Source organism: Peromyscus maniculatus, chromosome 23, assembly GCF_049852395.1.
Source record: "Peromyscus maniculatus bairdii isolate BWxNUB_F1_BW_parent chromosome 23, HU_Pman_BW_mat_3.1, whole genome shotgun sequence".
Classification (NCBI taxonomy): Eukaryota; Metazoa; Chordata; class Mammalia; order Rodentia; family Cricetidae; genus Peromyscus; species Peromyscus maniculatus.
In genome coordinates, this window is record NC_134874.1 from 40,743,696 (window position 1) to 40,765,553 (window position 21,858).

General features: G+C 40.7%; 1 protein-coding gene across 4 annotated transcripts; it reads left to right on the forward strand.

The window, feature by feature from the left end:
- Positions 1–300: 300 nt before the first annotated feature.
- LOC121826350 (cytochrome P450 3A13-like) lies at positions 301–21,617 on the forward strand. Of its 4 annotated transcripts, XM_076560655.1 has the most exons (4): positions 307–539; positions 2,340–2,433; positions 19,660–19,703; positions 21,039–21,617. In XM_076560655.1, the coding sequence occupies exons 1-4, from the start codon at positions 469–471 to the stop codon at positions 21,085–21,087; spliced, it is 258 nt and encodes an 85-aa protein (XP_076416770.1). In that variant the 5' UTR covers positions 307–468; the 3' UTR covers positions 21,088–21,617. The 4 variants fall into 4 exon arrangements, 3 of the variants coding, with proteins under 3 accessions (XP_076416769.1, XP_076416770.1, XP_076416768.1); XM_076560654.1 differs by lacking the exon at positions 19,660–19,703 and having other exon boundaries at positions 301–539; XR_013047672.1 differs by lacking the exons at positions 19,660–19,703; positions 21,039–21,617 and adding an exon at positions 4,486–6,443 and having other exon boundaries at positions 320–539.
- The last annotated feature ends 241 nt before the right edge of the window (positions 21,618–21,858 follow it).

Here is a 21,858-nt window from a genome sequence, read left to right on the forward strand (position 1 = left end):
AGGGTATACACATGGTGCCACAGAGAGAAATATGCATGTGTAAATATTTATAAATTGGGCTTGTGTACAAAGATTCAATGTGTTTTGAAATAAAGACAGTCCTGTAAATATCAAAGGACATTTAATGTCAATCACTCTATTGCATTTCTCTGACAAACATCTATAACCTCTGGTCTTATCAGGAACATTGGTTTAGTTATTTATTAGTTTCCTAGGGGAAAGAACTAAAAAGAAGTCAAAATGTGGGTTAACATGAACTATTATGAACTGTCAACTGAAGAGGTCACTCATATTCTCCATACCCATGGAAGATACACAGTTGATCTTTGTAAGGGCACTAGTGACTGTTCCACCCCTTTTCCTAGCACATAAATACTGCAGATTGTCTTCAGGGATTCACACCTGAGCTCAGAAGAACTCAGGTCCTCACCTATCAAGAAAAGAGAGATTTCTTGAAGTAAAAGAGCAATGGACCTGATTCCAAACTTTTCCACAGAAACATGGGCACTTCTGGCTACCATCCTGGTGCTCCTCTACCTGTGAGTAATTGACTAAATGTCTCTCTTTTGTGGGCTTAGAGGTGAATAATTCTCAGGCCCCTTTTCCCTGTCAGAAAATCAAGAGGTATAATCCAATGGAAATTCATTCTCCCACAGCTGAACACATTTCTCCTGTAACCTAGATCTTTTAATTCACTGTGCTTTTCAGCCAAGTGTTTTCAAGTAATGTTAAAAATCCAACAATGGGAGACAATCAGGAGCAGGCTTGAAATGATTACAGTCTGCTGTTTCTCTTGTTTGTTTTCTGTCATGATTTTGTCACATTGGGATAGGAAGGTGTGCAAAACATTGAACCCACAATGAGGGAAAAGACACCTGAGATGTTAACGATTACTTAGACTCAGGCCTGTCTGTCCAGACAGTATTGTTGAGAAATTATTGTATTACTGACAGTTAACTAAGTGCCTGTGGCTGATCATCTAAGTACAGAAAGCTGCCTTTGTGCTGCCTAGGGTCTAGGAAGAAACGGAACAGAGATAATGCTGTCTGTAGGTCATTGCCTCATGAGTTCATTTGGATAACTTATTGAGCTATTTGCATTTTCTGGGAAAGATGGGAGCAAATATCCTTTGACCTCAGTAGGGAACAATTGACAAACCAATGTAGCCATTCCTCTAAAGTCCACCCTGGAGAGACATGAGTTTATGAAGTTATCACAGGAGTTTGTTTGAAGGGTTACTTGGAGTTGCATAAATGACTCAAAGGCAACTGCAGCATCAAAACCCCACACTTGAACAGAGGACTCCCAAAATTGGTATCTTTTTTTTTTTTGGTTTTTCGAGACAGGGTTTCTCTGTGTAGCTTTGCGCCTTTCCTGGAACTCACTTGGTAGCCCAGGCTGGCCTCGAACTCACAGAGATCCGCCTGCCTCTGCCTCCCAAGTGCTGGGATTAAAGGCGTGCGCCACCACCGCCCGGCCCGAAATTGGTATCTTAAAAAATAAATTTTTATATTGCCCCTATTAATGTATGTATCTATATCACATGCTTGATGCCCATGTAAATTAAAAAAAGGCATTGGATTCTCAGGGACTGGAATTATATAATGTTGCTAGCTCTTATTTGGGGGCTAGGATCAATACCTGGGTCATCTGCAAGTGCAGAAAATGCTCTTACCTGCTGAGTCATCTCCCCTGCCCCAAAACTGCACCTGGGAAGCTCTGCACACTTTTCAGTCTGAGGGACAGGCCAGTTTATAGAGTCTTGTCATGGGGCTCTGCTGGTGGGCTGTCCTCCCGCTCTGAGCAACCTCACTGTTTGCTGCTTACATAATGTTGTGGATGGATCATGTGGATCTTGTATTATAGTTTACTCACACTGTTAATGTATGATAACTTCCTAAGTCTAGTGAGTCCTTCAAAAACATTCAAACTCAAGTTTATAAAGTATTATTACATATTAACTGTAAGACTGGGACCATTAAGTGTTAACCTAAAAGTTTATAGTAAGATGTTATATGAAGGGGATTAGTTCCCTGAATTTTTATGTTATATTCTTCCCACTTGTTACCTCACTGAATAAATTCTGGTAATTCTCAATATTTGCATCCAAGAATATATATATATATATTCTCATATATCATATATATACATTTATATCTACTCATATAATGCATATTGAGTCAATAATATACATGAATTAGTATATATGTAGATATAAATATGTATATTTTTATATGGCATGTGGGAATGTGTTTACTTATGTGTGTGTATGATTATGAATATTTACATGTATGATTAACAAGCTCATGATCTGACTGACTCTCTCATCCATGTTTTAGGTATGGGACCTCTTCTCATGGACTTTTTAAGAAGCTGGGGATTCCTGGCCCCAAACCTCTGCCTTTTGTTGGGACGATGCTTAACTATAAGAGGGTGAGTGTTGGGTTTCCTACCTGGCTTCTTGTGACAGTGTCACTTACACAAATATTAAACCCCATGTCAGTTCAATCATTCTAATGGACATTGGGATCAACTGTAAGGCTTTCATTTGGCAGAATTGTTTTTGTCACACCCACATCATTGCCAGGTTACCCTTGGGTTTTACTAAATGTGTTTATGACATCGGATTTGTGGCAGGTCAGGTATGACTTCAGGTTTGTGTCAGGTCAGGTGAGGACCCTGGCTGTTAACACACTAGGACCTGAAGCTAAAATGCTGCTGTGTAGACTTTGAGAGCATCAAAGATTTTGTTTCCTTTTAGTTCAGATTCCAGAAAAGTACAGTTATTCTTAATCTGTATTTAAAGAAATACATGTAAGGCCACTTAGTAGCACCTCACCAACCTGAGTGATTTATTCACAACTGAGTTCAGTAATAACATTTACACTCCTTGCTGTGTATCTCTTGAACATGCCTATCAAGAAGCAGATAGTTACTTTTGGGGACTATGCACATACTTGAATCCTTAATTGAACTGTTTAATCCCATTATTACTTCCAAGGCTCTAGCCAAGCTTTTGGCACCTAGAAGAAGATTTGCCTTTACTCCCTTTCACTTCAAGGTACAACACTATGCATGAGTCTAAAGAGCAGGAATATGGGAGAGTAGATGATGTTGCCTATTAACCAGACTATGAGTTTTGTTTCTTGAAACAGAAGCAGAATAATTTATACAAAAGTACTAATAAAAGCATGAGTTGACAAATCTGTGAAAAATATACATGTAGTATGTGAAACATAATATGTATAATTGCATACATTTATGCATATACATGTACCTATATAATAGGGTCAGTGAATTTACACAGAGTATTTTTGGATGTGTTCTAAAGGTTGGACTCTTGGCCTGTCCTTCCTCCTGAGCACGTGTGCAGGAGCAGTGCCTACTTGCAGACTGCACTCTTGCATGATTTGCTTTTCTGAATTCTAAGGTTTACTTATTATATCATAATTCTTCAAAACCAAGGACTCCATTGCATAAGTTACTAAGAATTCCATGCTTTGTCCCCAGTTGAAAAAGCAATAACTTCCTTATCATTTTTGGATGACCTCTTTTTTTATGTAATCTTTGAAATACACTTATTGGGTTTTTGTTTGTTTGTTTCAAGTAGTATCTCCTGTAGGCAAGATTAGTCTCAAACTTGCTGTCAGATTTTGACAACTGATTAATTTTACTCAGTCCTTGGCTATACCATGATATCTTATTTATAGGTGACTAGGTATCAATAGGGCTATGGTTATACTATGCTGACCCAAACCTGTAAAAATAAGAGTCCCAAAAGTTGAGGTTTTGAGAGGAAGGACCAAGCGAAAGAAATTAAAAAAAAAGACAGATACCAGAGACTAGCATAAGCTGGTAACTTTTGCCAAGGAAGTGTATTAATCAGCATAGATCCTTAAATACTTTCTATTTACATTCAGGAATGTTCAATGTCAGCTGAGAGCTAAGTCAGAAATGTTGGCAAAGAGAACCCAGAATACCTCAGATACAGCAGCCTTATGACTGATAACCACAACCCAGGGAAAAGATTAGGATCCCCATAAACTACAACCAAAACTTCTTAGAGGCCCTGACCCCAGACCCAGACAGGAACTTTGTTTTATTCTATTTGTGCAACATTGGACAGCATGCTTTAGGATTCATTTCATGTTTCTGCATTAAGCTGGCAATTGATTTGTTGATGACGTTCCTGAGGGTACTTATAAGTCATATTTCAATACAATTTTACTTCAAATGACATATTCTGATATTAGGCAGAAGACAGTGCAAGCATTTAAAATAATTTTCAAGTTTTACATAATTTTGTAAGTTTTGGACATGCCTGTGAAGGATTGGTATGAGTTTACAGTAAAATATTTTGGTAGAATTCCACACTGAATCCCTCTGGAAAAGATTTTTTCATTGTGGGTGTTTTTTATTAAACATTCAACATCTTTGCTTTGATATGTTTTCTTTTTCCTCCCATCATATTTGTTTCTGTCCTAGGTCTCTGGGTCATCCAGCCTGTGGGTCCTCGTACACCAGGCAGTAACATGGATGGCTTACTCTCCAGTTTATGGAGTCCTCCAGAAGAGGGCAAGAAAGGATTGTAGGAATCAGAGGGGTCAAGACCTCCACAAGAAAATATACAGAATCAAATAATCTTGGCTTGTAGGTGCTCACTAGGACTGAACTGACAAGCAGGAAGCTTGCATGGGACTGACCAGGCACTGTGCTTATATTTGACCCTTGTGTAGTTGGTTTTATTGTGCGACTCCCAGTGATAGGAAAAGGGGCACTGAATTTGAAGAAAAATCTTGATCTTAGGCCTGGTAGGTAAAAAATGGCAATCCTCCTGCCTCTATAGTACTTCTGCTGGGATTAAAAACATTCACTAACACACTTGACATACACACACACACAAAAAAAAAACTGTTCCTTTCCTGAAAAGTACTCACATTTAATGAAACAAAACAACCCCAAAGTGAAATTAGCAAGAAAACACCATTGAAAAATCATTAAACTATGAATAGTCATAGCCCCACCACTGCACACTGGTCCTTCTGGTTCCATCACAGTAACTGGACTGACCCAGAGAAAAAATTGAAGATGAAACTCAACATCAAGTATATTCTGGAGAAGGACTTATGCAGAGAATAATGGAGAGAATCCCCTGTGGTAAGATAACCCAGTACTCTGGCCAGATGATTTTCTTATCTAATATCCCCACCTCAGTCTCCACTCTCCATATAGCTTTATATGTCAATCAAGATTCCTTCTTTTCTCACTTTTTACATGTTATGGGATTTCTTTGTTCTACAAAGCATTCTTCATAACCTTTCTTTGTTAGAAAATAGATTGGCTTGGTTTCCAGTAATTCTGTTACTCAGTTTTATGAGAGATAAGACTTTTTTTATGATATGACTACACAACATTACCTTTATAATTTCAGTCTACTTGTAGCCAAGTCTTCCCCATCTTTCCCATCTTTTTGTTATCTCTACCTTTCCTTTCTATGTATATACTCCTACTCTATTTCCTACCAAGAAACTCTTTTAATTACTAGTCCCTCCATGGTTGACCTCTGATTTTTCTTCCCCCTTTTTCTTACTTATACCCCAAATACCTGACATATCAGTAGAAAGATAATTGGGAGTGCCTTGTTCTCTAAAACAATGGGCATTTAAAGAATGTCTAATAGCAGTTTCATGATCAATCACTACTATAGTTTCATGGCAGTCTTACTAATGAATAATAACTCATATTGAAGACATTGATCAACTGTCTGAGGATGACTGAGGGGAGAGCTAGGAGCCCTGAATACAAGGCTAACCGAAGGTACATCACCTCAAACCTACTAAAGCATAGATTGTCTTTATTAGTGAAAATACTCCCACATAAGTTAGAAAGATGATTTGAATTAAATCAACAACAAAACTATACCACTGACACAAAAACAGATGGAAAAATCCCAGGAATATAGCACAAGTGACATTAAAAACCAAATCACTTTTCCTTCAATAATTTATTAAGCTCAGAGTAACCCTGACACAACTCAAGATAAGAAATCAAAATGATTGTAAATATGTTCAAAGAATTCAAATAACACAAGGCTATTTTCTGAATTAATCACAAAAAAACAATAAATGTTGAAAGAAACCAGGTAATGGATTCATCCAAACTGATTTTGTTGTATATGCCATATAATCAATCACCTAAGTGTACAGTAGGAAGAGACTTGTAATCTGATCTATGGCCAACTCCTAGCCCAATGAATCTTGTTTACCTTGTTAAGTTTACTTTGTTTTGATGACCATGTTCCTGATTACCTATGGGGGCAAATGTTTCAAGAATATCCCATTGCCTCATAAAGTAATCTCTGATGTCTTTACGTACATCACAACTTCCTAGGCATAAGGAAGACCTTCAAGTAGATAAGGATATCTCCTTGAAAGTGGGAGGAATAGTATGCTGAGGACTTTCCTGGGGAAGCTTAGAAGCAGTACTCCTGGGAGAATGCATAAATGATACATAAGAAAGTATCTATCAATCCAATATCCATAAAATGTACAAATATTAAATTCCCCCAAGCATGCAACATGTGGAGATAAAAACCAGAATGAAGTGGTGGCCATCATGTGGCTCGGCTTTGCTGGATCTTTGACAAGCAGCTGTGCTGGCTTTATGACTTTTACCATTTCCATCAGATATGGCTCTGTCAACTAAGAATATTTGATATATACATTAGGGGAACTTAAAAAATTTGTGGTGACAATATTCCTCTCAAGAGCAAGAAACTAGTACCACCTATAAGAATCCCCCTTTTGAGCTTTAGTCAGGGAATAACCAGAGACTCCACAAACATATACAGACCTTTGAGATTCCCTTGGTTGCCTCCCAGAGGTTGAAGGTAAGTCCTCAATGCTGAAAATACCATGTGATTTAGACAAAAGACTCAGAGGATTTGAGCTGGAACTGACCCCAAAGCAGTGAGAACTAGACTTCATAGTACCAGATCGTGATGTACACACTGCTAATGGAGGAAAGCAATCAATATTTTTATCTAGTTCTGATTTCTATGAATCAAAATAAGGACTATCATGGCAAGTTACCCCTAAGTGGGCAATAGTCACACTTATATCTTGAAAAAAACCAACAGGTATCTAATTGGATGCAAGCCCTTCTCAATGGAGGGAAATGATGCCCGGTACTAGAAACCTAGCTCAATACAAATGACCAGTGAGGTGATGCATCACAGAAGGGAACCTTCTTTGGCCACTCTTCTAAACAAGTACAATTACTTAGCTACCTTGAAAAACTTACCCTTATATCCACAGGTAAATGTAGACTGCTCCTCTCATCAAGAATATTTCTTTGAAGCAAAAGGAGACCCTTATTTTTTTCCTTTTATTTTATTTACAATAACATTCAGTTCTACATATCACCCATGGATTCCCTTGTTCTCCCCCTCCTGTCCCCCTCCCCTTCCCCCAGCCCACCCCCCATCCCCACCTCCTCTAGGGCAAAGCCTCCCCCGAGGACAGAGATCAACCTGGTAAACTCAGTCCAGGCAGGTTCAGTCCCCTCCTCCAAGGTTGAGCCAAGTGTCCCTGCATAAGCCCCAGGGTTCAAACAGCCAACTCATGCAATGAGCACAGGACCCAGTACCACTGCCTAGATGCCTCCCAAACAGATCAAGCCAATCAACTGTCTCACCTATTCAGAGGGCCTGATCCAGTTGGGAGCCCCTCAGCCTTTGGTTCATAGTTCATGTGTTTCCATTCGTTTGGCTATTTGTCCTTGTGCTTTATCCAACCTTGGTTTCAACAATTCTCGCTCATATAAACCCTCCTCTTTCTCGCTAATTAGACTCCCGGAACTCCACCCAAGACCTAGCCATGGATCTCTGCATCCAGACCCCTAAATCGATGGATGGGGTTTCTAGCATGACTATTAGGGTGTTTGGCCATCCCATCACTAGAGTAGGTCAGTCCCAGCTGTCTCTCGACCATTGCCAGCAGTATATTGTGGGGGTATCTTTGTGGATTGCTGTGGGCCTCTCTAGCACTTTGTTTCTTCCTTTTCTCATGTGATCTTCATTTACCATGGTCTCCTACTCCTTGTTCTCCCTTTCTGTTCTTGATCCAGCTGGCATCTCCTGCTCCCACAGGCTCTCTTTCCCTCGACCCTCGCCCTTCATTACTCCCACTCACGTCCAGGCTGTACATGTAGATCTCAGCCAATTCTCTGTCATTGGGCGATCTCCGTGTCTTTCTTGGGGTCCTGTTTTCCAGGTAGCCTCCACATCTAGTATCCTCCTATGAGTGAGTACATACCGTATTTGTATTTCTGAGTCTGGGTTACCTCACTCAGGATGGCTTTTTCTAGATCCACCCATTTGCCTGCAAACCTCATGATGTTATTGTTTTTCTCTGGTGAGTAGTATTCCATTGTGTATATGTGCCACATTTTATTTATCCATTCTTCAGTTGAAGGGCATCTAGGTTGTTTCCAGGTTTTGGCTATTACAAACAATGCTGATATGAACATAGCTGAGCAAGTGCTCTTGTGGTATGATTGAGCATTCCTTGGGTATATGCCCAAGAGTGGTATAGCTGGATCTTGGGGGAGATTGATTCCCAATTTTCTAAGAAAGTGCCATAATGATTTCCAAAGTGGTTGTACAAGCTTGCATTCCCACCAGCAGTGGAGGAGAATTCCCCTAGTTCCATATCCTCTCCAGCATAAGGTGTCTTCAGAGTTTTTTATCTTAGCCATTCTGACTGGCATAAGGTGGTATCTCAGAGTTGTTTTGATTTGCACTTCCCTGATGATTAGGGATGTTGATCAATTCCTTAAGTGTCTTTCAGCCATTTGAGTTTCCTCTGTTGGGAATTCTCTGTTTAGTTCTATAGGCCATTTCTTAATTGGACTGTTGGTTGTTTTGAGTTCCTTATATATTCTGGATATCAGTCCTCTGTCAGATGTGGGGTTGGTGAAGACCTTTTCCCATTCTGTAGGCTGTCACTTTTCCTTGTTGACTGTATCCTTTGCTCTACAAAATCTTCTCAGTTTCAAGAGGTCCCATTAAAAGGAGACCATTATATAAAACTAGAACTTGTCAAAAATAAGAAACCAACTAGCCATGGTATTCTTCTCAAATTATATATATATATATATATATATATATATATATATATATATATATATAATAAAATATCACAACTTTTGCTCACAAAGCTAAGGAAACTTTGAACAAGTGGGGCCAGAAATATTGTAAGAGCCTGAGGACTAAGAATACTTCTGTGAGACTGTGACTTCTAGCTATACCAGGGAAGCTACACTAAGGAATTATAAACAGAATTGCTGTCTAAACAGTACCTGGACAAATTCCAACAAAAGCTGACATGGGGAGAAATCCTATGGAGCCTACCCATAGATGAAAAGCTACAGGTAATTAATAGCATGTGAGAGGAGGAGAATTAATATTCTCCAGGGACAAACATTCTGATTGGTTGCTTGGTACCAAGTGATCATCCTTAGAAACATACACATGAAGGCAACACTGACTGGACTCAATAGGTTGTAGTTATATATCTTCATCTAAATTTATATGTAATAAGTAAAAGAAGAGGAAGCCATGACTGGGCCTGGAGGCATACACCTTCAATTGAAACACTTGGGAGACCCAGGCAGTCAGATCTATGTGAGAGTGAAGTCATCATGATCTACATAGTGAGATACATAATAGCCAGGGCATATAGTGAGACCTTGTCTCAAAAGAAAGGAATAAGAGGAGTGGTCTGTGAACTTAAGTGGTAGTGGGGTCTTTGGAGGGAGGAGAAGGAAGACAGAAATTATATTTTAGCTAAAATTTTATAAAAGTATCATAATAAGCTGACTGTACAAGAAGAGTTGTATTTAAATAATGTTAATATATCCTTTTGAATAAATTACCTTAGCTCTGTCATCACACAAAACTGGTTTGGAATACAAGTACTGACACTTGCTAACAAAGCCTAAATACACTTCCAAATAAAACAAATAAACAAGTAAATAAATAGGCTAGAAAACCCTGAAGGGGAAAAAAAAAAACACCAACTTTAGCACTAATTAAGTATAATTACAAAGACTCTTCATGAGATATGAAATAACATAGGAATAAGGAAACAGTAAGAATCTGTCTCTGGCCTGAGACAACAGAGCTAACATGAACTGCTGGATTCTGCTCTGTGAACCTGCTTGCCATTCCTCTTCCCTGAAATGGGTCACATTTGCTCTTCTCTGTTGAGAAGTTACCACCAACAGCAACCACTTAGACAACATCTTACTTAGGGTTTCCATAGCCGTGAAGCTAGCATGACCACGGAATCTTTTATTAAGGAGAACAATTAATTGGGATGGTTATAGTTTCGGATGTTTAGTCCATTTATCATCATGGCATCAGCATATAGGCAGACATGATGCTAGAGAAAGAGCTGAGAGTTCTACATCTTGTTCCACAGGCAACAGGAAGTGTACTGTCTCTACACAGGACATAGCTTGAGAATATGGGACCACAAAGCCCACCACTACAATGACACACTTTCTCCAACAAAGCTAAACCTACTTCAGCAAACCTCATATATCCTCCTACTCTTATGAGCTTATTGGGGCCAATTACATGCAAGCTACCACAGACAGACAGATCAGGTTGCTAATAACTAACCCTGTCTTAACCTGAAATATGTACATTTCAGCTTCTATAGAACTTGTCCAATTCTGGAGAAAATATCCTTCAAGGCTGGGATAACAGAAACCACTCTATGATTGTCAGAAGAATATGACAGTGCCCAAAAAAACTGAGCAAATCTTGGTCTCTTTTAGCAATAGTTAGAGATTATACCTCAAAACCGATTAGAGAAGGTATTCCTTTATTGCTGAGTGCTTAGTGTTTCTCACTGGGGAAGGTTGAGGAAACCTCATTCAAAAATACAGCAAGAAAAGTACATAGAACCTCCTTGTACATTGTATAGTGATTCCATAATTACTTCACTATAATAGGTTTGTTTGTTTTGTGGTATGGAGTCTAAACCCAAGGCCTTATACATGCCACTAAGCCCTGTACCACTGAGCTATATCCCCCAATACTCAAAATAGACATTTTAAATGAATGTTCACATTTTATATCTTTTAATTATGATATAGTTAAGTTTTTCCCTCCCCATTTCTTCCTCAAAACCCTCTCATTTATCCCTTATTGCTCTCTTTCATACTTATGGCCAATTTTTCTTATTAATTGTCATATGTATATACATATAAGTTCCTAAATATAATCTACTCAGTGTGTACATTGCTCAGATTTTAGAAAAAAAATATATATGTGCCAATTTGTGAAAATAGAATAAAATTCCTTTAGTAGGACTTTTCTGATCTTGTCTGGTTCTTCAGTGACCAGGAGAGGCTGCATGCCCTTATACTACCTGCATAGGGAAAACAGAGATATTTAACCTTTAATCTTGATAGCACTTCTGGTTCTACAAGACACGACAACAACAACCTAGTTCAGCTTCAGGTTTCCAACCAGAGAAGCCACTAGTTAGTTCAGGAAATGAAGAGTAACATAACCCAGGCAAGATGAAATGTATGACAACAAGACAGCTCTCCAAATGCATCCTGGTTAGGGCTAACATGGAGCATCTGATACACCTGAAAGGAAAAACATGGGTGTCAACCATATAATTTTTTGTAATTCAATTTCATGCACAACTGTATTAGACTTTGAGAGAAAAACAGTAACAAAAGCAAGCTGAAGAAATGGACAGTGGTCAGGATGAAAGGGAACAGAAGGAAAGTCACATCTTTTAACTAATCCAGAAAGGTGGAAGAAAGTGAGAAACCCCCAAAATGTCACAGAAGGAAGAAATGCTTAGAATGTCAAGATGCAATTCAAAGTTCAGATGACACTGAATCTTAGGCTTTATGTTCCAGGGCCAAGGATAGTGAGCAAATTAGACTCATGATTAGGCAAAACAATAGATACAGGATCTAGGATGGAGCACACTGATCTCAGTGGGGTATCTGATAACCTGAGAAGAGAGACAAGAATGTATTTGACCATGCAGTGTGCAGCTCTTGATAGGCACTTTCTTGCCTGGCTTCTTAAATTTGAGTTTCCTAGGTTTATCTCATCCACATATGCTTTGCTTCTCAAATGGAGCCCAAGTAAGGAAGGGCTTCCAGTCTGCCACTGCTTCCTGTGTTCTTTAACATGTTCATCTTGATGGTTCATTCACTTCATTTTTATACTGCCAGAATTGATTCCCTAAGCGATACGGACACAAAAATATTTTTGGGGACAGAGAGGTAATAGCATAAAATATTCTGTAACAATTTCCATGACAGTGAGGGACATAGCCTTTGCCTGTAAGAGAACCATGATTCTCTTACACTAAAAACAAAAATCATTTGGTTGGAGAGGATACCTTGGATTTTCGGTAGTAGAAGTTGGCAAGAATCCTTGTATGATAGTGAATTTAGTTAGTTCAATGAGAAAACTATTTCACTATGCTGGTAATGTATGCTGGTAATAGAAACTTTTTCAGGTGTATAACAACATGGGCTGGTGGACTTCACTATAAATATAAAAAAGTAAACACATATTTATATGCCAAAAAGATATTTATTGTATTTGAATTTTAAGATAAACACCATTTGTTTTATATTTTCATTTGATATGTTTGTACATATGCCTGAGTGTACATATACACACGACTTACATACAGAAGCCCTCAAAGTATAAGATTAGGATCCCCTGGGTTTTGAATTACAATGTGGTTCCTGGGAAATAAATTGTGGGTCTTCTACATGAATAGCAAGTATTGTACACTGTTGAGACATCTCTCCAGTCCCTAATGACAAAATGTTATCAATTCACAGGCAATGCTGTTTCAAGGAGCAGTTCCTACACAACCATTAGAAACGCAGTGCAGTGTGCCCGGCCTTGGCATTGGCTCACATGGTTCTATTGACCATGTCAGCTCGTCAGACCCTGTGATAAGTGCTGTGGTTTCTGATAATGGATGAGAAGAGATGAAGAGGCAGAATCTCCTCCAGCATAGTGATGTCACTTCTTCCCAGGTTCTTACAAAACCTCTAGCATCTGTAAAAGAGAACATTTGCTACTGTTGGCTCAACCATCACCAAAAGTAATTAATCAAAAAAAAAATCCAGAAAGTAATGACATGTTGTAACACACTCTACTTTTGTTCTTCAAATTCAATAGTATGTGGTTAAAAGATATATTCATATACATCTTTGTTAAGTGCCCATTGCCTACTATCAAGTATAAACAAAAAATGAAGAGAAATAGACACTTCAGCAAAGGGTGATGTCACAGACCTCTAAGACAACAGACAGATATGGAAGACAGTGAGTTCTAGGCAACCTGGGATTCATAGTAACTTCCAGTCCAACCTTGGATATACTAACACCTGGCTCAAAAAGCAAACAATAAGGAAATCTTAGGAGGTGTCAAGTCTCCTTAAAAAACTACAAGCAACAAAGGAATGCTGGCAATGGGAGAACTGTTCTCCCACAGGGAGAACACACCTATTGTTTATCAATTACCAAAGGATCAACACTGAATGCATACAGAAAAGTAACATATGTAGACAGAGAAGAGATACTGTGAATTTGAAAGAGAGCAAGGATGCATTTGTTGGAGGTTTTGAAGAGAGAAAGGGAATAGAGAAATGTTGCACTTATAGAATAATCTCAAACAATTAAAGAAGCACTAAAGTAATCCACAAGTAATTCGACAAAAAACAACCATAAATCCACATATCTGTTTTTCCTCCCACCTGTATTTGAAAAGCACACATTTACTGCAAATATTTTATATAAAAATGACTTCTTTTTTAACCAGGGTGAATCACTATGAGACAGATAACACTCTACTGGATTATGAGCACATATTATACGTCTCTGAATTAATGCATTTCACACAATTTAAAGAGACCTAAGGAAGGATAAATGGAGGCAGGATCTCTTATAAAATCCTTAATAAAGTAAGTCTGGTTGCCCCTGGATCATCAAAGACAGACCAATCAAGATCCATATTACTTTGGGATTAGATTCTGCCTAACAGCATAGCCCTGGGTTTGATACCCAACTCTCTTAATTAACCCCATAATTAAGATATTGTGGTACATACAAGAACTGAATAACGAGATACAAGAATCCATGGCCATCATCTACACAGCAAGCTTTGGATCAGTTTTGACAATAGGCAGTACTGCTTGAAACATAAGCCAAATGAAACAAAACAATTCAAAAAGCATATTTGAAAGGATATCAATTTAAAAAGTCACCTGAAAAATGAGGGAAATTTATTGCTTTCTTAAACTTGGGGCATTATGATTTTTTTTTAGAAAATTAAGCAAAGAAGCCCTGGGTATGGAAGAATTATGATATTATGAATAGGACTCAAGTTTTTGGAAAGGAAATCTTCTAAGAGTGCAGTATGTACACAGTCATTGTTGTTGGTCTCCTCTGTGTGAGCTTAGGAATGACAGTCCAGAAGTCCTTCCTTTTGGATAACATTGCACAAAGGCTCTGTATAAATTCACAGGCATAATTATATATGCATATGTGCATGTGTGTGGAGGTTTATGTATATATGTATGCATTTACATATAAAATATATAAACATATTATATATATATTTCACTCACCACAGCTAATTATTATTTTTTTACAAAATTGTCAAATAATGATTTCATTGATATATTGATTCTGCTTCTTTTTCAAGACGTAAAATTCACATTTTGATTAAATATCAGAGGTTCATAGGCAACATCATCTCACCTCCCATATTTCCACCCCTCAGAGTCATGCTGAGTTTCTTCTTCGAAATGAAAAGGAATAAATCCAAATGTTCTTGTTTGATCTCTCAGTGCACATACCATTTACATACACAAGAAATCACAGGTGGCAAAAACTTGGCTATAGCCTAGGAAATAATAACAGGGGATTCTATACTTATATTGAGGATTCAAGTAATGCTTATTCCTCAAAAGCAACTGTGTGCTCCTAGAAGCATGTGCCAGAGCTATTCTACAGGAAGGATTAATGTTAGTATTCAACTCTGATGTGGTTATGGCACTAATGTGGCAGAGGTGCCACCCAGGAGCCCTGATATGTGTGTTTCCTCAAGCATTAAATCAGTAAAACCATAATTTTCTGGAATAAGAAAATACTTAAACCTGATGCTCCCAAATTCTATATGTAAGATAGCACCAGGCACTACTGTGCAAACATCTAGGATTCACACCTGATATAAACTTCAGATCCCCCCAAAACATGTATCAAAACCCTCCAGAAATAACTGGGCAATGATCTGATGTGGTACAAAGAATTCTGAAAGCTGTAAACCTTAGCTTTTTATCTCAATGACCATTTGCACTGATGAACTGAAACAGTTTCATGACTCTCAGGGAACAGACACAGTCACAAGAAGCAAATTTGGGAACCCAAATAGCACTCACCCCGATGTAGTTAAGCCTCATCCCAACAAAAGGCAGAGGTATGGGGCCAGAATTCTTCCTAAAAAGTCCATGAAAAGAGGTCCTATAACTAAAACATGGAGGAGAAAACCAGGACATAAGATTGTTAAACAGACACATATATTTTCACACATAAACATACATAAAAAAACACTTGTATGCATGCACATACAGAAATACAGTTACACATGAACACACATAAACACACACATTTACATATACACATACGTAAATATATATATTCACTTATGCACAAACCTAACTATACATATTCACATATGTCTTTACTATGTATATTAGTTAGTCAGTATATCAGAACATATTGATTTCTCTACCCTTGGGTGCAAATATTGAGAACTACATGATTCTGTCTGAGGCAGATAAGGCCTAAAGCACTAGTTCATGCCTTAAGCTAACAAAGAGCTCTGGCATGCGCAGTAGTATCCTGACCCAAAGAACCCTGAAACTGGACCCTGAAGATGACCACTGTTAACATATGACCCAGAACCAACCAGGAAAATGCCCCCCGCCTCCCATTAACTAGAAAAGGAGAGCTGGCTCTGTTTGACTACACCATTTTTCTCAGATGAGTTCTAAAAACCAGGAAACTTCCCCTGTTGTAGCTAAGGAGAGTTCTTTGGCAAGTTTGCCTCAGGCCCTCCAACTCTGTTGGTCTTCAGACTCCAAGGACAGTTCTACTCTTACACTCTGGAGTCCTATGTTTTGCCCCCTGCCAGTGTTAGCACATGGGCAAGTCCTGGTACACCAAATAAATATGCGTGGATTTAGATGAGCCGATAAGCATGAAGTGTGTGGGGAGTGGGAGTGTTTCTAAACTGCCTAAGTTTCTAAGGAGGAAACACCATGGCAGCTGGAAGCAGATCCTGCCAAAAACTATACACATAAATATCTCAGTCCTTTGTTTAATAAATGAGATTGCTTACAACCTCCCATACATAGACTGTGTCCTTTGGTTCTCCTCTACTCACCCCCTGCCCCCGGATCAGAGACAGGGGGACCCCAACTGTAGAGCAAGCAACATTCTGGCACCAATGTGTGAACTACATGGACCCATTCCTAGGGCTTGCTCTCTGGGTCCTCCTTAACTTTCTTTTTTGGGTACTCTTCTTTATTTTCTGCTGGCTGCCTTGCTGTTCTGATTCCAATTACAACTCAGTATTGTGATACAAACACTACAGCTAATTCTCAGTGAGTAGACCCCCTTTCTCAGTTCTTTGTTCTTCCTCCCCAACTAGTGACTGTTCTCTAGTGGCTCTCCCTCCCTCCTTCCCTCCCTCCCTCCCTCCCTCCCTCCCTCCCTCCCTCCCTCCCTCCCTCCCTCCCTCCCTCCCTCCCTCTCTCTCTCTCTCTCTCTCTCTCTCTCTCTCTCTCTCTCTCCTTTCTCTCTCTGTCTCTGTCATCTCCTTCCCCTCATTAGTCTTTAGGGCCCATACTGTTTATTTTCATTCCATCCTACATTTCCACATAAGAGCTGACCAACCAGGAAACAGAATCAAAAACTGACCTACAGAAGTTTTTTCTCTCTGGTCTCTGGACACACCTTGTGGGGAAGTCCCCCACAAAGCACTTGGACTAGGTACCACAAACACAAGCCTTTTCTTTCATTTCCAGCCCAAGACTTCACAAGGACTCTCCTTGGCTCTGAACCAACTGAAGTTTCTTGCCTGAGGCTACTCTCCAGGAGAAACTGAAGGACTCTCTGCCTGCCAGACAGCCCTTTTGGGGTGTGGTGGAAGGCTATTATTAGTCTTTATTGTCCTATCCTGGAATCAGGTTACAAGTTCACCAATTAAAAGCCATAAAGGGGCTGACCTGTATCTGAAATTCATGGGGAGGCTTTCTGGCTACTCCCTGCAGGAATCTCCTGCTCCCTCCCCCTGGGATGAGTGGGATCATTCCTCTCCTGGTATGACAGTTCCTTTATTCTGTTGTTCACCTGTCTGTCATCTCCCATCTTTCTCACCCACACTCTTACCTCCTTTGTCCTTCCAGAACTTGTCCCCATGCCCATCTGTCCAGGCCCCATAGCCTCGGAGCACAGGGAGCTGCTTTAGCTGTTGTGGGGAGCTGCTTGCAGGCATCCCTCCTTGTCCCTGGTGCCTTCAGTGAGCCCAGGGAGAATCTTTAGCTGTCCAGGCTGGCTACTGAAGGTTCCACCCGACAGTGCCCCACCCTCAACCCCTCATCTGTTCCAGCCGCCCCCAGCAAGCATTTTCAGCCAGACAGGCTGTCCTGCTTTTCAGTTCTTATCCAAGCCAGCCTGTCTCTGCCACACTGGGTGCAGGGTATCTGAGTGAGTGCAGGGTATCTGCATATCTGCTCCAAGTCCTGCCCTCAAGCTGGCTGTCCTGCCCACTTGCCCACCAGCAGTGGCTCCTGGCTTGCCCCAGGAACCCTGTGACTGCCCCGTGTGTGCCCCAGCTGAGGGAATCCACAGCGCCTGCAGCCCCTCATGCACCCTGAGCCCATGCACAACCTGTTCCTGCCTGTGCCAGAGCCAGTGGGTGCCACAGCAGCTGTCTGGCTATTTGCATGGTGGCACTACCAAGCCTCAAGCTCCAGGAAGCTGCAGCCGCCTTGAACAGGGCCCCAGAGACATGATCCTTGTGCCCCAGGGGAAAGGAGACTGATGCCGGAGACTCTGGCCATAATTGAGAGGGGTCAGCAGGGGCCAGGCATGACAAAGGCAGCAGACTTACCCTGTCCCACTCCACCAATCAGGCAGCTGCTCACCAGCGCTGCCCTGCCCCTGTGCATTTTTTGAGATAAGCCTGCCCTTTCTCCCTGCCCCTCCCCCCAGATAACCCCATGCGCTGTCTCCTCCCCCCGCCCCCGCCCCCGCCCCGCGCTAAGGAGAGGGCATGTCGGCCAGAACCCCAAGGGCTTTCTCCCACCTACTGATCCCTGGGGCAGAGAGAAGGAGGGTATGCCTGAACCCTGAGCACTTTCTACCCCCCACCCCCCACCCCAGACCCCACCTGGTTGCAGAGGCAGAGAGATGGCACATCCTCCTAAAATCTGAGCACTCTCTTATGCCTGCCTCTTACACAGGCATGAGAAAAGGCAGGCCCCTCCCACCAGGTCTCCAAGCATCAGGCTGCTGTGGCTGCAGCTACCATCACTAAGGGGCTTTTGGGCCCCAAGCTTTTACAGCCTTTCATGCCCATACTTCAGAAGCACCCAGCCCCATTCAGAGGCTGAAGTTCTGATCAGGAGAGGGCTTCAACTTTTAACTCCTGCTGACAGCTTTCTCAAGTACCCCAGGAGAGTGTAATTTTATCCTCGCTTTAACTAACAATGGGTAACTTCCCTGCTAACATAAAAGAACCTTAGATATTAGCACTTAAAACTCTCTTACAGACCAGGGATATTCATATTAAGTAGACAAACCTGGCCAGCTTTTGAGTTGAAGCCTCTGCCATAGCACCCTGGATATCTACTGATAATATCTGGGATCCAGCTCTTTGGATGCGGATCTTATTCCTAGCCAGAAAACGAAAAGTTCAGGAAGGTAAATCTCCACATGCATCATTTATTCCTATTTTATTAGGTATTGTAGCTTGTATAAAAGAAGGTACCAAGATGATGTTCGGAGAGCTTTTAATGACCACTGTAAAACACAAAATATGGATACCCTCTTGCTTGACTTCCCACCTTCATATGTAGAGACAGATTCAGAGGATGAGGCTGACCCATCAAAGAAACCTCCTAAACAATCCCCTCCTTCCTCATCTCCCAAAGAGGCAAGTCTCTATCCTTAGCAGACCTGCCTTCATCCTCATGCCCTGAAGAGCATCACTGTGATTCCCTTAAGGCAAAACCAACCTCAGTAACTAAAGCCTGCCTTGCTCAGGTACCTGAGCACCTTATGCAAGCTCCAACAATGAAGTATCACTCTACCAATTCTTTTGCCCTTCCAGTTAATGTAGCACCAATGCTGCCACCCAGCCCTGGGCACCCACCTCTCTTACAAATCTGTCTTTGATTCATAAAGTTGCTAATGAACCAGTTCCTGACAGGGCATATTTTGAACAGGTACTAGGACAATGGACAATGCATTTACAAGCCTACTATGACTGGTTGCATTTAATGAAATCTGTATTGGATCCCACAGTTTTTCTTAATTGGTGTGCTGCTTATGAAGAAGCTGAAACACTGGTAAACCTAAATATTCAATATAATATTTCTATATCCCTAGACATGCTGACAGGCAGGGACCAATTTGTTAGTCCCAAAACGCATGCCCAGATTACCCTGTATGCCTATTTTCAGCAAGTCTCTGACCTTGCATTTAAACCCTTGAAGTCCTGTACTCCACAGGAACCAACTGTGTACTTTTGTAATCTCATACAGCAGCCAGAGGAAATGTTTACTGACTTCTTAGCCCAGTAAATGAGGCAGTGGAGAAACAGGTTGATTCTGGCCCGACCAGGGAAATGATCATTAAGTAATTAACATGGGAAGGGCTTAATGCCCCTACTTCCAATGTAATTGCAGCAGTTTGTAATGAGGACATCCATAAATGGGTCATTGCTACTCGAGATCTTGACCCCTAGGTAGAAACAATAGCTGCCCTTACAGCCTCCCTCAATGCACTATTAGCTTCCAAAGATAATGATCGTGGAAAGTTCTTCCCCCTAACCACCTGACCATTCTTGCTGGGCTGTGGTCAGTCAGGTCACCTTTGTAGAGACTGTCCCAAAGCTAGGCCCAAAACTAAATGCCCCAAATGTCAATGCTAAGTTGCACTCAGGATCTTTGTAAGCTGGGACCCTGCTAGAATCCTGAGGAGGCCTCACAGGCAGTAGTGATGTGCCTCCCTGCTTTTCTTTGGGAACCTTTGACCAATGTAACACATTTCCATAAGAGTGAAATTGATGGAACAAACCAAAATAAAAAGAGACTTTGGAATAACAGCAGCTATAATGGCCTCTATTCTGATTGCTGTGGCAGGTGGCACAGCAGCCACAGCCTCCCTGGTTCAAATGGGAGCCATCGCCTCTATGCTTAATAAGGCCATAGAGTAATCAGCCTGAGCATTAAATACTCCACAGCTGATTAATTTCCAGCCAGATATCCTCAATTTACAGCAACAACTAGTTTTATTGGATGAAGAAATCCAGATATTAAGATGTCTGGTAAGAGGAAACTGTGATCCCCGATTTTCCTCCTTTTGTTTAACCCCTTACCCAATCTCAAATATAACAAAAGTCAGGAGTCAATTAAGGGAAATCATATTGGGATCATGGAACAAAGAATTCTTTTTTTTTTCCCCTCCCCGGAACAAAGAATTCTTAAACCTTTCATTACAACTCTCTAATGAAATCTTAAACTTAAACTCCACATGTGTGAAATCACTGGACTTATCTATCACATTCTTTACACAAATTTGAGATCACATAAAATTGATCCTAGATCCTTCAAAAATTATGGAATGAGGAATGTTAGAGGAATGATACTCTTAATAATTTATTGCTTATGTGTTTCCTACAGCATGTGTCCCGGCAGCGCCACATCAACAAAACGACCCTGCAACTGCTAATGGCTCTGGAACACCCTGTTCATCATTCCCCTAAGGAAGTAATAAGAGCTTGGGTCATGGAAGTTTGTGATGCCTCTGTCTGATAGCTCTGTCTAATGCTTTGCACCCTAAGTACTTTCAAGGGTAGCCACCCTTTGAGGCCTGGTAGCCAGAGATGGGTAAGAGCCTCTCAGGCAGGCCAACCTAAGAGAGGCACAGTCACCACGTTGGGGAACCACTGAGGTGGGGACAACAAGATTAGAGCAAAGAACTCTAATTCCCACTGTCAGCCACAAAATAAAATAAAAAGGGTGATATGAAGCAGATAAGGCCTAAAGAACTGGTTCATGCCTTAAGCTAACAAAGAGCTCAGACATGTACAGTAGTACCCTGACCTAGAGGACCTGAAACTGGACCCTCAATATCACTGTTGGCATGTGACCTAGAACCAGCCAGGAAACACCAGGGCAGCTGGAAGCAGAGCCCGCCAAAAAGTACACACATGAATACGTCAGTCCTTTGTTTAATAAACGAGATCACTTACAACCTCCCAGAGCCTGTGTCATTTGATTCTGCATCTGTTCACCCCCTGCCCCTGGGACCAGACAGTGGGACCCCAGCTGCAGAGCAAGCAACAGTGATGGTGTATACAATTCATCTCATTCTTTTTAAAATTTTATTATATGGGACAATTTTAATCTGTGTGCTTATGTGGTCTCCATCTCATGTCACTGCATTGGGAGGAAGGTAAGAGGATAATTTTCATGTGTCATTTCTCTTCTGTCATAACAT